At 42.4% G+C, this 15424-nt stretch overlaps 2 protein-coding genes across 21 annotated transcripts in view; both read left to right on the forward strand.

Annotated features, from left to right (window-relative positions):
- Positions 1–15424, forward strand: part of trpm3 (transient receptor potential cation channel, subfamily M, member 3) — a 102538-nt gene that overhangs the window by 67381 nt on the left and 19733 nt on the right. For 7 of the 20 annotated variants that reach the window (XM_042100893.1, XM_042100903.1, XM_042100898.1 and 4 more), the window contains exons 9-17: positions 5036–5108; positions 9347–9447; positions 9546–9680; positions 9963–10013; positions 12550–12585; positions 12831–12971; positions 13713–13742; positions 13987–14279; positions 15304–15424. The exon at positions 15304–15424 is cut by the window's right edge and continues 108 nt beyond it. In XM_042100893.1, the coding sequence (XP_041956827.1) occupies positions 5036–5108; positions 9347–9447; positions 9546–9680; positions 9963–10013; positions 12550–12585; positions 12831–12971; positions 13713–13742; positions 13987–14279; positions 15304–15424 (981 nt within the window). Of the gene's footprint in view, positions 1–5035; positions 5109–9346; positions 9448–9545; positions 9681–9962; positions 10014–12549; positions 12586–12830; positions 12972–13712; positions 13743–13986; positions 14280–15303 lie in introns of those variants that run through there. The other 13 variants (XM_042100897.1, XM_042100910.1, XM_042100901.1 and 10 more) reach the window with 4 other exon arrangements.
- On the forward strand, positions 6757–8712 carry LOC121715313. Its single transcript, XM_042100914.1, has 2 exons — positions 6757–7359; positions 7687–8712. Exons 1-2 carry the CDS (start codon positions 6936–6938, stop codon positions 8490–8492), a joined length of 1230 nt encoding a protein of 409 aa, XP_041956848.1. The 5' UTR covers positions 6757–6935; the 3' UTR covers positions 8493–8712.

The raw sequence follows: 15424 nt of genomic DNA on the forward strand, positions 1-15424 counted from the left end.
ATTGGTTCCCAAAGACTGGGTCGCGACCCACGGGTCAGTCGCAGGAGATTTTATTTGGGTCGCCAGCACAATTTATGTTGTCTAATAGGTCTAGCTTATACCATTTAACCAGGAAAGTTATCAGTTTTCTATTAGGATATAGTTTGTTTACCACAGTCATGGCCCTCTGTGCAATTTTGCACTTAGAATAGCTCTGAAACTGGGGGCGAACGCGTCACAGAGGGGACAGCGTGCATCTCACTCACAAAATGAAACATTTCGGTGGGGTGCCTGCCATGGACCTCGCAGTTGCAAAATGCAAGGGACATGAATCAGCACAAACAAGGGACAGCTGCTTCCGTTGACTGATTAAAATCTAGTTTCCGTGCTGTCAAGCAGACATCCGTGTGCTGGACATATTCAATTTGCATCATAGGCTGTATAGTTTCGAGATGCACTCTTTAAAGTTAATAGCAACTTCCTCACAACTTCCTATAATGCAACAGTGCATTATATTAGGCTACAATTTAAATTGACATTTTAAAAGCTATTATTTCCTCTCGTTTTCCACTTCGCAAACTATACTAGGCTACAGTAAAGGCGCATTAGCCTCTTGTTCTGATATTTATTCATTTCACATTCTTACAACATAGCTTGTCACAACATCAATACACAGCCTTGGTATAAGGCCTACAAGCAAATGTTTAACTCCAGAGAAAAATGCGGATTCAACTTTCCAAAGAGACCTCCAGAAATAGGCTAATATAACGACTTGAGTTATGTGCTATATGCTATTAAAATGTTTGAGAACCTGTGGCCTATATGGGTCACGATGGTCTGTCATTTTTAAAAAGTGGGTCCCCAGAAACAAAGTTTGGGAAACACTGGCCTAGCCTATGCTGGAAGCGACCCAGGCCATCCGGTTATAGGCAGCCAATTTCATAAATGCTTTTAAACTTTGGAATAGGCTACATCACCTCTACTGGGCTTATATACTGACCCAAATAAAGTTTTACCCATTATCATTTAACATTGTTAGGCCATGTTACATCATGCATGCAGATGTCTGAATTGATTCTGTTATGGTTATTGTATTTAGCATACGTTTTGGCTAAACTCCAGTAACTTGACTATTAAGCTACTTTACTATGGAAATTCAAACAGAACCGGCAATGACTTTCTGGTGGAAAATCCTCCATCACCGTGTCACCTCGTATTCCCTGGCTTTCGACCATGCTGCTTGTTGACAACATGAAATCAGTTCCACAGTGGGGCGTGGCCAACAACAGCTCATTTGCATTTGAGGCAACAGGCCCCAGAAACAGCCTATTCTGAATGGGACTGAGGCTACATCTACACTATCGGAAACGGGCAAGAATGGAGCTGCTGATGATGTGTATTCTGAGAGGAATTTGCGCAAACAGCTTCAGGGACATGTTTGTGCAACCCTTTGGTCTATTTTGACTTGAAAAATAAGTATAATATAGGACCTTTAACTGCATAGGAAGACTGAAAAGGAAGTGGATAGTCTGTCTTTCGGTTGCTGTTGAGCAGCTGATCAAAACTGGGTCAGAGAACTCATGGCATTTGTACATTTGATGGTCTGGGGTGAGAGGAATGTACTCCTCCAGCTAAATGGGGATGAATATCACCTCAGCAGCCTCTGAGTGCAGCATGCACAGAGACATCCTCTTCCGTCTCCAGCGACAGAATCTAAGGGCCCAATCTGCGTTCTACTACAGAGACGCTGTGAGCAGTGGTAGAGCTGCATAATCCCATGTAACCGTTGCAAGGCAACACTCCTTCGCAAAGACAAATACCGCCAGTGGAAAAGCCCCTACCTCTAAAAAAAAAGCTCAACTTTGCAAACATCTGATGGTAAATTTTCCCTAATGAGAAATATTTTTCCGTTGTCGTGGAGAGCCATTTCCTTTCTGTTGAAATCACCCTGATGTGATCTGTCAGCATTCTGCTATAACTTTCTAATCTAGAGATAAGAATTGTGTACTCTCACTTGAACTGAGACATCAAGATTTCAGTTTTCACTGTCGTTGTCAAGGTATTTCCATGTTTGACTTGGCTGTGAAAACAGAGCCTAGCCATGGCCATGGTAATCTCTGATGATCTTTCCCCTTTGCCACATAAAAAGTACTTATCTAATATAAGACGTGTCATGAAGTTGCGGATGATGAACAAGATTCATGCAGCCATGACACAAGAGGTCCAAGAACCTTGGACTGGGTTGTGTGTTAACCTTGACCATGTTGAAGTGTGTCTTGTGAGAATTATGGAAGGTAATTGAGATGCATGTAGTAATATATTCAGCAACTCCAGAGGCACATCAATCTTGGTTAATGTCATCTCCTATATGTCAACTTTGATTCTCATCTGGGCAAAACGGGGGGAAATGCCTGTGATTGCTATTGCAGTGTCACTACTTCATTTCACTTGGTGATAACAGTCTGGCCTCTCACGTTTGGAAATCATTTCCAACCCTAGCATCGTAAAGGGGGTTGACTCTGCATGAACTTTTGAAATCACTGGTTCAGCCTAACCAATCACATTGTTTAGGGATTCTTAACGTTTTCTACTTCATCTAACCTTTACAAACTGAAATGAACCTGTGTCGGCAGTCAGAAAACAATATATTTAGGCCTACCTTTGCTGTAGATAATTTACACTGCACTTACGACTGCAATTTTTCTATGTTTGCAGGCTACTACCACAGTCACTTTCGATTTCAGAACCGTCATCCCCTCATCATTAGTCAGCCACCCTGGTGGCTGAGAGAGATGTTGGTGTATCGTCAGGTGCCAAACTAGTATCTCAGTGAAATGAAAATGAACGATGAAAATGATGATAGTTGGGGCCACCTGCCACTGGGTGGTTGGTGCTCCGGTAATTGCTCTACTGCTGAACCACCCTCAATAATAACTCATTTATGATGGAGTGTTACATGGCTGACCACTCAGTGGTAACCACTAACCACCAACCCACCTCACCCCCCTCGCAGCAGTGAGAGAGAGAGAGATAGCTGGGTGCAAAGGTCAAAGACTCTTGGATTCTCTTTCCACTGGCACATGCGGTCACTCATACAGGGTCATCAATAACGGAGGGCCTTGTGTAATTGCCTTCTCTTCGGCCGTGCTGTAATTACCTTTTCTTTGTGCACACACCAGCACTCTTTAGAGAGTGGACTGCGAGCTGATGGAGTCGATATCATGGTGTTCCATTCACCAAGCTTTATTCCCCATGGACAAAGAGCTTCGCTGTGCAAACACACTTGCTTAAGCAGACCTCCAGAGAACGACCTGAATACCTACATCTATGTGTCTGTGTTTGTTTGTTTGTAAACCATGATAGCCCCTATTGTTCAATCTCTGGCATGCACATACATACATACATACATACATACATACATACATACATACATACATGCAGTACATACATACACATACACATACACATACACATATACATACATTCATACATATAGTATATACAATATGACGTTTAACTCATTCAAAAGTCACTCAGCAACCAAGGATCAGAAAAATGTACAATGGTTTCTTCATTTTTCCCCCTCCCTTTTTCCCTTTTCACTTATATAGAGAGATATTATTTATATATATATATATATATATATGTATATATATACATATATATATATATATATATATATATATAGAGAGAGAGAGAGAGAGAGAGAGAGAGAGAGAGAGAGAGAGAGAGAGAGCATTTCCTACACTTGTAAATATGACGGCAAGTGAACCTGGGAGGAACACTGTCCAGTATTTTTTTTTCTACTCCAACTCCAATGTCTTATTGATTCTCAAGGCTCACTGACTCTCAAGGCTCACTCACTCTCAAGGCTAACTGATGTATGCACCCCCCATTTGACAAAAAAGACAAATTGAAACACATTTGCACCCACATCTGGGATAGGTTTAGCTGGGGAAGTTGAGAGCGGAGGTGGGGTGTCGTGGAAGCAGGGAAATTAGGCTAGGCAGTGAAGCATAGCACTGGAAGCCTATACCTATTTCTTCATTATAGCTGGGTGGGTTCAGACATGTGATGCATTAGCGAATCAGAATTAGACTGTGGTGGTGGTGGTGGTGGTGGTGAAGAATCGATTCATGGTGCCAGTTAGCCAGGGTGTTTAGACACTCATGAATTCTGGTCACACGCTTATTCTTATGTGGAGCAGCAAGGTGCCCTTCATGCATGTGCCATAATGCGGCACGCAGTCTGTTGCAGCGGTTACAATTCTCTCTCCCCTCCCTCAGTTCCTTCTCCCTCAGTCTACTGTACCATAATCCCCTTGCACAACTGAACAATATGCAAATCACATTTGTGCAGGCTTTTATGAGTCACAGAGTCACCCTCATAGCTCAGTGTGTTCACAAATAGACCTCTTACAACCAGATCTACATATAGTAAAGGAAGAGGCAATCTGCTACATAAAGAAATGACAAAATACATGCCACATGGCATGCATAACCATGCACCACTTAGTATATATCCCTTTTATGTATCCACATGACATGCATAACCATGCACCACTTAGTATATATCCCTTTTATGTATCCACATGGCATGCATAACCATGCACCACTTAGTATATATCCCTTTTATGTATCCCAAGTTTGTGAATGGTGGGCAAAAATCTGAATCTATTTCTGGTTTCTGCTGTGCACTAGCAAGCAAGAGTACATACAATAGTGAGCAAGAGTAATTTGCTTGCATTCATTTTTTAGTGTGGAACTGAATGCATGTGATGGACAGTGAGCTCAATAGCAAGTAGCGTGGAGTAGACACATTTTTTTGGATCACACTTCACATTTTGGTTATCAGGGATCCAATGATTCACAAACACAAGTGGCTCTAATTTGAAATAACAACGCGCTCCGCAGACTGGCTTTGGCATTGTTGTATTGGCGTTTGCTATAAATCATCATGCAAGTTAGAGCCCAAAGTGTCAAATACAGTCTGATGTCAGTTTGCTCACCATTGTACTCCTCGCCTTTTGTCTCCTTGTACGCTTTTTGTCCCTCAGATAACTGTGTTCCGGATGGGGTCCGAAGGACACCAGGACATCGACTTAGCCATCCTCACTGCTCTGCTCAAAGGTAGCATATCACCTGTGTCACCTCTTACCTGTGGACAAACACACTGTATATACTGTGCACTGATGCATTTGGCCATTTTTAACCACATCATTTTACCCTCCTCAAATATAGACCACCAATTCTGCTTCTTGAGGTTGGCAGTGGATGCTTTTCTGATCCTTGCATGTATACTAGTGTTCCAGTGTGCTCCCATGAAGGGGTATTCTCCTTGTCTCATTAGTGGTTTGAGCTGATGTTTGGTTTTACATAAAGGATGACAGACACGACCTATGAAAGCATTGAGGGTCCTGCCCACCTATCACTGTTCCTATTATTACGTCTGTCCGCCAGTTAGCAGAGGGAATGCAGCACAATCGCTAAATCCTGCAGTTGCTGAGCTGTCAAACACCCTCAGAAATATTTACAGTCTCGAGTTGTCCTGGGGGCTTTCTGTGTTATAGTTTGAGAGGATAATGGACAAGGCTAACAAAAGCCACACACAAAGGCACACATTTACTTTGAGTATCAATAGGCTGATTGTTTTTTAGCATCCAGTATTGATTTGATAAAACAAGAGGGACTGTTGACAGAGAGTAACCTACTTACTCTGTTTTCTGAAAAGCATGCTTCAATCCATTCCCTTAGATTGATTTTTAGATGAGCACAGCATCAGACTAGCACAGCCGCTGTCAAGTGATCTGTCAGACTGAAAATGCTGCATTATTCATCTGCAGTAACCTCAGTGATACTTCATTTTCTCCTGTTAATAGCATCGTGATGCTAAAATGGGGTTGGTGGGGAAATGATCCCCCAGAAAAAGAGACTATTCAACTTCTTAGGTCAATACCAAGTACAAGTTGTAAAAGCAGATGTAAAAGCAGAATTCAGTGAAATAATGCATAAGAGATTATCACGATAATATAACAAACACCGTAATTCACTTGTACTGTCACAAAATAATTTAGTTTGTTAAAGCAAATGTAAAACCAGGACCTTGTAAAAGAATTCATAAGAGATTGTATTAAAGGTAAACTATGCAGTATTGGCAATTTCCTTACTGTTTTCTCGGTTTTTGCTTCTTTTTCGCTGGCTCTGTCATGACGAATGTCTGAGAAACTCCATCGCTACCTTTATCTAGCCGGTGCCTGGCGTGTATGTGTATTTGAATGCAGTAAAGCAATTTGTTACACTCGTTATACTTCCTAAAACTGAGGCCGTCGGCCCACCGGCCCACAGTTGCAAGGGTGGTTTTTCCGCTCACAGGCGCTAGGGGGAAGCGAGACGGCCACCATTCAACCCCAAAAAAAGTCATATAACCATTCCAATGACTGAAGCTGTTAAATGAAGGTAAATTAAGCTAAAAAACTTGCATATTAAGCTAAAAAACTTGCATAGTGTGCCTTTAATGATTCTTGATCATACTTGATTAGTACAATCTATGTTGTTTTTTATGTTTTAATTATTACTTTTTAAACACTTTCAAATGATTGATTTTCTTCTTATTTTTTATTCTTTTCTTTTTAAAACTAGTCTTTGACTATTACCCTTCTATGCTTTTATCAGCTATTCTTCTTGATCTCTGTGTATGAAATGCGCTATATAAATAAAGTTGACTTGACTTGACTTGATGATTCAGACAATCATAATCAAGGACCGAAGCTATCCGTTTCAGAAATTGTATTCAGGTGTGTCCCAAAGAGACTTTAGAGGGTGATATGACATGCCCCATGGGCTGTACAAGTGACCTTGATCTTTTGGAGAGGCCTCACGACTGAGCTCTTTTCATCACTCTGTTGCAACACACAGGAAGACAGGCACAACTGTCACAGCAAGACAAGCTCTAGGACAATGGCAGGCAGTGCGCTCACACTTTCTCTCATGCTGTTCATTAGTGGTGCTAATTTCCAGCAAAATCCAACATATCTGTTTAGCACTGAAGGAAAGGAATGTGTCTTTATCATCAAAGACATGGATCAAGCTGATTACTATGTGTTGTATTGGACATCTGCTGAAGGAGACCTGCTTTTGTTGAACTCCTCTCAGACTGACTTTCCTCAACCAGGATATTATATTTCGTTTTTCAGTCATTTGACATTGGAACCATATTTTGTACTGGGAAACGTAGCTGTGTCACAGTCTGGAGACTACAGGGTTGATGGGTGGAAAGACGGCAGTCTTGTTGACCAGACATTTTTCTGCCTCGCCGTTTGCACCAGACGTTCAAACATCTCCGGATTTGGTAGCGCATCACAAGGTGGAAGCCTTGATTTATGTGAGTCAGATCCAACTGTGAAAGGCCTTACAACAATACAGCTATACAGAGCAACACCTTCTCAGCACCATCAATTAGTAGTAGACACCAATTCATCCCTAGAGATACTGCATGAAGAACTGAAGGGTAGACTACAGGTTCTCTATGATGCCTCTCAGGTCATACTTAATAACATCACCGCAAATGACGAGGCGTCTTTGTATGTCTGCCTGGCTTGGAGAAGAGGCCAATGCCAAACCATGACAGAACAAATTGTGACCGTAAGTCTCAAAGAAAAATTCCCATTCCAGAAAGACAACATAACTCTTCCTTGTTATGTCCGTGCAGCATACCCTAACCAGGTGTACTGGAAATCTCCGAGGGGCAATATCACTCTTCTGCCAAAGGACTCCTCTCAAATTATGTATGATGGAGCTCCCCAACAAAAGAGGTTGCACATGCTAAATGGAAGCAAGACTGGCGACTACTCACTTGTAATACCCTCTGTCTCAACTCACCATTCTGGGGAGTACACATGCATGCACCAGCAGTATGCCTCACTTGTTTACCATATCTACAGCTGCATTCGCTTCACTGCCATTGACATTAGGGTTTCCCACGGCGAGACTGCTCTTTTGGAATGTGCTCCACGCCCAAAAGACGCGGAGAACCCCCAGACCACGACCAAATGGTACCGCAAGAGGCCCACTGAGACTGAGGCTTTGATTCTGGAGTCTGTGGGGTACTGGACGCCTGTGCTCCATTCTCTGGATCTAGCCGGCAGGGTGTCTATGTCTGACCTCACCTGGCTCGCGTTGAACGTCACCGCCGAGGACAGCGGAGTGTACAGGTGCCGGGTGTGGGCAAAACACCCTCGGAATTTTTGCCACGAGCGAATCATCAACCTGCAGTATGTTGACACCCTTTCTGTGAGTATTGACACCCTTTCCTTGAGCATCTACACGGCGCTGATGAGCTGTATCCTACTTGCTATGGTGGTCATTGTGATCACTGTGAGTCTGAAGAGGAGAGGCAGGCACCAGGCTGATGAACATCACCATGATGTCCCAGATAGACATCAGCAGAGAGAGGGGCAGCAGAATGGAGGTCCAGCCCTTTATGAAGATGTCAAGATGGCTGCAGTTAGTAGTTAGTTAGACAACCTGTGTCATTCTATTTTATCTGTTAATGGGTGTCATGGCTATCAGTTAAGGCACAACTTAAAATACTTAAAATCTTACAGTAATGTAATAACAGTTTCCTTTCTTTACTATTATTCTTTCTGAAGTATGTATTTACTTAGTCAGAACATAGTGATGTTGAGATGACGTATTCTAAGGTGTATGTAAAGTCTATCTGCTACCATATGATGAAATATCGTTTTAAAATAAATAAAAAAAACAAGAAAATGTAGTGTTGTTTGTTATTATACAGCTATTACTTTTTCGGTTGACAATTCACAAGGCCCTGGATCACTGGGGCACATGAAACTTGGAGGGCATATAGCCCCTCCAGGTTAATAAGGAATAGAAGCTTTTAGTTTTGGGGTCTATTTCCACCTAAAATTACTTCAGTTTGTCTGCAGAGACCCTCTCCACTGTATGACAGAAGTGGAAATAATATTTTAAGTCAGTGGCTTAAAGTAGCGATTCACTTTGACGTAGAAAGCTTGCCCCCCAAGGCTATCGCTATATGATATTTCTTTGTAAAAGCATATTCTGATCAACCCATAACAATTAATGTTTTGGTCCCCAACTCATTGTCATCCATAAAGAGACACTAGGTTGTTATTAGACCAGGGTTGCCCTTTAAAGGCCCTTTGTATCACTTGTGTGAACAACAGCTAACTAGTTACTAGTAGAGACAGCTCAACAGCTAACAACAGCTAACTAGTTACTAGTAGAGACAGCTCAACAGCTAACAGCTAACAACAGCTAACTAGTTACTAGGAGAGAGTCAGAGCAAGGGGAGAGATATTCTGTAGTTAACATCTTTGCCGTGTGGACAGGTGCAAATGCATCCGCACCCGACCAGCTGAGCTTGGCCTTGGCATGGAACAGAGTTGACATCGCTCGGAGTCAGATCTTCATATATGGACAACAATGGCCGGTAATGTATCGTTTCCAGCTAAACTCTACTTTGTTGTTGTTGTTGTTATGGGTAGGGGTCACTGGTTGACCCCTCTGCTTGCCACCTCTGCTTCTCAGGTGGGCTCCCTGGAGCAGTCCATGTTGGATGCCCTGGTGCTGGACCGGGTGGACTTTGTGAAGCTGCTGATTGAGAACGGAGTGAGCATGCATCGCTTCCTCACCCTCAGCAGGCTGGAGGAACTCTACAACACGGTAGTTACATTCACACAGCACACGGCACAGCGCCGCTTTCTCCTCCACTGTTTACCCTTAAAGGGCCGAAAAGGCCTTCCAGGTGTGTTTACTTTACAATAGTTTTGTTTACTCGGTGCAAGTAAACAAATAAACATGTCAAAAGTACAGTACTCTTTTTACTAGTCCAATAATTCAGAGAAACAAGGCACAGTCATTCTATTTCAAGGTATTTTGAAAGTTTCACCCATCTATTAAGATGTCCAGCTGATGCCTTGTTCTTTGTTTTGTTTTGTTTGACAGAGGCACGGACCTTCAAATACACTCTACCATCTTGTGCGGGATGTCAAAAAGGTATGTTACAGTGTGTGTTCACAGTAGGTGGGTGTATCTCCTCTGCTCTCATTGTGCGTGCATGTGTATGAATGGGTGTGAGTGTGAATGTGTATGTGTGTGACTATTGCAAGACCTAGAGTTATGTTGCTTTATTATGCATTTTTTCTATTCTTTTTTTTTTTTTTTTAAGCAGCATATTTAGATTTTTCCCTTGTGGGTACAACTTCTCTGGTAATACCACGCATAGCATAAGGTGCCTCAAAAGCTTTCATCTTGTAAAAACACTGCTGTTTGTTTGTTTGTATGTGGCTACTGCTTTAGTCATGGCAATACCAGTCATCAGGTTTTAGTCCGACAGACCAATGCCTGGTATATTGGTACTCATGGGAACTACCCCAGAGGTCTAGAACATGGTGTTGTATCATTGCAAAGTTGTTCCTCTGTTAGAATAGAGGAGAACTTGCCTCTTGTACCCAAAGAGTACCAGTCTCCCTCTTGTACTAATTTCCTAATGGCCAAAGGGTGGAGGAAGTTGTCATAAATCAATTGAACAGTACTGAAGCCCTGGGGTCATTCTTTCTGATACCAATCATTTTTATTGAGTCTTTGTACCCAGGGCTAAATGAAGCATCTTAGTTTGTTCTTTTTTGTATTGATTGTCTGTTATTTGTTTATCTGCTTTTTCTAGGCCATGGCATGGTTGACTAGTTATATGTGTGATTTTAGATTGTCAGAGAAAGAGAGGAGAGGGGTAGAAAATCCTTACCATCCAGCTTACAATCATTGTTACTGAAGTAGGTCTCAGCCAATTAGCATTTGATCAGCCAGAGGCACTCTGATGAACTGCTATGGAGTCAAAAGTATTTTGTCATCACATTCTCTGCTCCTCCTGTGATTTCACTTTTGAAACATACCACAAGTTAAGCTTTCCACCACTATCCAGCTCAGCTTTATATTCCATTTAATCATGTGATATGGTCTACCAGGTTGGTCAGTAGTGTTTCTTCACATTAGAATTTCTTGTAGTTAGCCTACAATTAGAATTAGCCAAAAAATGGTTGTAACTTTTGGCGGTTTGTGGTGTATTTTCAAATGGAAATCATGAAAACAAGGACATTACCCTATATGAGGATACCATGAGGAAAACATGAAAATATGGACATGTATAAATCAACCAAGGTAACAGTCTCAGCAGTCAGCACTGAGGTGTACCTGAATCAAAATGGTGCCACCAGCCTATTTAAAGTAAGCCATCACTGAATATCTAAAATTAATAGGAGTCCTGATGAGATCACTTGGGAAGGTTGTGTGCTGACTTTCTGTTTTCCAAATGCAGCTCTATTTAGTTAGTCCTCTGTCACAACCACTTCTGCTATCATGTCATCAGATTCTCATTATGGTAGGCTAGCACAGGTGTTGTTGAATTACAAATCGTTTGTGAAGCTCTTGTTACCTCGACTTAGTTATTTTCTTGACACTCCGTAATCTCTGAACATTGCTTTTCTTAGATGCTCAAAAGAATGTTGACTGTTAATTGGCATCACAAAGAATGTGCTTCTCAGATCCCTGTTGCGAGACTTCAAACAGGCAGGCCAGGAATTTTTAAATGCAATTCTGGTGCTGTAAAATAATTTGCAAGTTTACAGGATCAGATTTTGTTGAAGGAGCAGCATCTAGTCAGCCTGTCTTTGTTTGCCTCTTAGATTGTATGATGTCTGAGGTCAGGATCTCAGCTCAGAATATTTTACTTGTAGAAAACCAAGAACCCATGAGCAGCAGCAGACCAAAAGAAAGAAAAAAGCTTTTCACCAGGGCCGGTTCTAGCCTACTATATTTGGGTGGGCTGGTACAAATTTTGGGTGGACAACATAGCAAAGTGGTCGAATTGGATCAAATTGACATAAATACAAAACACACCAAAAATTGGTATTACCTATCTTTAAAATCATGCCCCCAGAGTGTAGCACTGTAGCTGCCCTAGCTGTCTTTTTTTTTTTCAAACCGACAATACTAGATGAGTTTTCCTTTCAGGCATCAGGAGGGGGGTTTACATAACATACATACTGCACAGCTATGTACCAGCTAGCTACCATTACACTTAACGCCAACTCATGTACATCCAAGCTGGGTTGAGGCTGCACACTTGCCAGATGCCTAAGTGAAAAACCTGTCTATGGGCTGACCACCCTCCAAAAAAAAAAGCTTTGACTTTGTTTGGGTGGGCAAGACCCAATGCACCCTGGCCCCTATCTAGAGCCGGCCCTGCTTATCACCCCATCCCTCTGCACCCTACCCCCCGGTCTCTAAACACATCAAGCATCTGATATCAAATGGACAGCAAAGTGGAGGCAGTACATCATTTCAGTCTTTCTCGTCCCGCCTTCCCATCATAATGTGTCCGTGTATGGACTGGCCTTAAGGCTTTGTGCTTTAGCTCCACCAATCCAGTCCTGCTGCTAGCCTAGATGCGATCTTAGCAGAGTGTTCATGTTCCGCCCTAATAAAGCCCTTCACATATGATATTGTCTCATTGACCTTGTGTGTTCTTTCCAAGCAAGAATATCGAGGTTTCAGTTGGATCTACTTCAAGGTGAATCCACTAAACATATTCCTTTTATATTCCGGTTTCATTTGATTTATTTTTTAGCGAATTACTATCTGTGAGTAGAGGAGTGTGTGAACTGCGACTGTGCATTACTGTTGCTTAAGAGTGGCGTGGATGCGGCATGCGTCAGAACGCGTGGGTGGGAGGATTTGTGCTCTTTCTCGCTCTTTTTGATGTCTTCTGCATACCCACAACCCTCAACGTTCTCTGAATAACATTACTGTCTCCAGGGTAACCTCCCACCAGACTACCGCATCAGTCTGATTGACATCGGATTGGTCATCGAGTACCTCATGGGCGGAGCCTATCGTTGCAACTACACCAGGAAGAGGTTCAGAACCCTCTACCACAACCTTTTTGGCCCCAAGAGAGTAAGTCACCAAAGACATATGAGAGCTTAGCAACATGCCTGAAGCCCAGCCCCCCCCCCCCCTTTCTGAATAGCACCTTGGAAGGTCTTAAAAGTCTTACAAAAAACAAAGATAGAATGATAACACTCACTTTTTTATACATTCACACTGGTGGTTTTCTCACTGTCAACTCCCATTTTTCAAGCAATTATTGTGTGCGTATGGGGACTACGAGAGTGTGTTTATTGTGACAGAGAGGATTGAGTGTGTGTGTGTGAGAGAGAGAGAGTGAGATATCAATCTCTGCATTAGATTATGTACTGTAGATGGCTAGTTAGATAACACACTTGCTGCCCCTCTTTAGAACCGTAGTAGGAAGACATCCCCAAAAATAGATGCCTTCGTATCACAAGGCTCACAGGAGGCTTGGTCTACTTATATCAACGGCAGAATCTCACTCACACGCCAGATACCTCATTTATAATTCATACGTGGCCTGTTTCCGCTGCAACAGATAAAACCTCGATTTAGCGTGCTCCTCTTTCTCATAAAAACAAGAGGTCACTGATTACATTGATAAAGGTGTGTGTTTGTGTGTGTGTGTGTTTAAATAAATAGATGAAAATGTTATGTGTGTGTGTTTATGTGTGTTAAACAGTGTATGTGAGTGTTAGATACAGAGTATGCCTGTTTGAGTGTTCGCTGGTGTGTGTGGTCTTCAAATGGACATAAATTAGTCTCTCAATTTTTTTTATCTTATAGCCCAAGGCGCTTAAATTACTTGGCATGGAGGTGAGTCTTGTGTATCTATCTTTGGTTTTCTTTATAATACAATAGTGAAACAATTTACTGTAGGCCTACTGTACTGACATCCTAATGCATGAATGCATGTCTGGTTAGGGAATTATATACAGCCCTCATGTTGTAGATTGCTTTAGGCCACCCCCCACTGATTGATGTCTCTCTTGTTTTGACATCACGTAAATGTCCCACTCACACATTTCACCTGTTCATCTTCTTCACCTGCACACACCAGGACGACATGCCAATCAGGAGAGGCCGACAGAAGACGACGCGCAAGCGTGAGGAGGAAGTGGACATTGACTTGGACGACCCTGAGATCAATCACTTCCACTTTCCCTACCACGAGCTGATGGTGTGGGCGGTGCTGATGAAACGCCAGAAGATGGCGCTGTTCTTCTGGCAGCACGGAGAGGAGGCCATGGCCAAAGCGCTGGTGGCCTGCAAGCTTTGCAAAGCCATGGCTCACGAGGCCTCAGAGAACGACATGGTGGATGACATATCACAGGAGCTCAACCACAACTCCAGGTAATGGAGCAGTGATACTCACTCACCAGATACTAACGGCCAGGCTATACATTAAACGAAGCAGAATGTTTGCAGAGTGCATGCTGGAACAACCATTACCTTCCACTTTAATCAATGGAACTGGCTACACCAGACAGTGGCGAATTATGCGGACATTCTAAAAATATTCTAAAATATGCCAGATTTCTATTTCTGTACAGCACTTGCACTCGCCTTACACTGAGCTTCAGTTGCGCAAGAGCCCCTTAACACCTTGCTTATCTTAGCTGAGCGAGTTCATCAGATTGCAAATGGATGGTTAAAATGTAAAAACAAGCAGAATAAATTTGACCACACTGGTAGGATTCTTGAGACAAAAGTAAATGGATCTATCTTGTACAGCAGTATGGCCAACTGCATGTCATCTGCATTCTTCTAGAATGACTCTAGAATGATTTTTGTCAGAAAATCACAAGAAACTCTCCAAAAAGTCTGATTGGTGTGGCCAGGTATATGAAATATGGATACACAAGGTCTGCATACTTCTTGAACTAGAAGTCACATGAAAAGATATGGGTAAATGGAGTCTGAGGTGGAACTATTCTGTCCCCTTTGCATAGGGACCTGAGGGTCCCAGGCACTGTTTCCGAAAAGCCCTGCTGTACCCCACATCTTTTTTTCATTGATTTGTTTTCCATGCTAGTTCAAGTTTTGAAAATACTTTGAGAGATTCTGACTCAAGAATTTGTCTGAGACCATACATGGCATAAGGGAGGAGAGGAATTATTGAGTGCCAAAATGTGTTGCCGAGGGTGATTGACCTCCTTGACTTTGCCAAATGGAAGCCTTTGAAATTCACAGTTGGGCACATTAGTGTGTGTATGTATATATATGTGTGTGTGTGTGTGTGTGTGTGTGTGTGTTCACATGGCCTGTTCTTGCATGTTCTCTCTCTCTCTCTCTCTGTGTGTGTGTGTGTGTGTGTGTCTTAATTCACAAACCCACATTTATGTCATGGATTCATTCTCATACTTTTTTGCCACAGAGAGTTTGCTCAACTGGCTGTGGAACTGCTGGACCAGTCGTACAAGCAGGACGAGCAGATGGCCATGAAGCTGCTGACCTATGAGCTGAAGAACTGGAGCAACGCCACATGCCTGCAACTT

The sequence above is a fragment of the Alosa sapidissima genome, chromosome 8, assembly GCF_018492685.1.
Source record: "Alosa sapidissima isolate fAloSap1 chromosome 8, fAloSap1.pri, whole genome shotgun sequence".
In the NCBI taxonomy this organism is placed as follows: Eukaryota; Metazoa; Chordata; class Actinopteri; order Clupeiformes; family Clupeidae; genus Alosa; species Alosa sapidissima.

Excerpts from the sequence above, each read along its gene's own strand:
- LOC121715313 (XM_042100914.1), top strand. The coding sequence starts at position 6,936 with ATGGCAGGCAGTGCGCTCACACTTTCTCTCATGCTGTTCATTAGTGGT. Across the intron at positions 7,360-7,686 it reads AGGTGGAAGCCTTGATTTAT|CATACCCTAACCAGGTGTAC; the intron begins GTGAGTCAGATC and ends ATGTCCGTGCAG.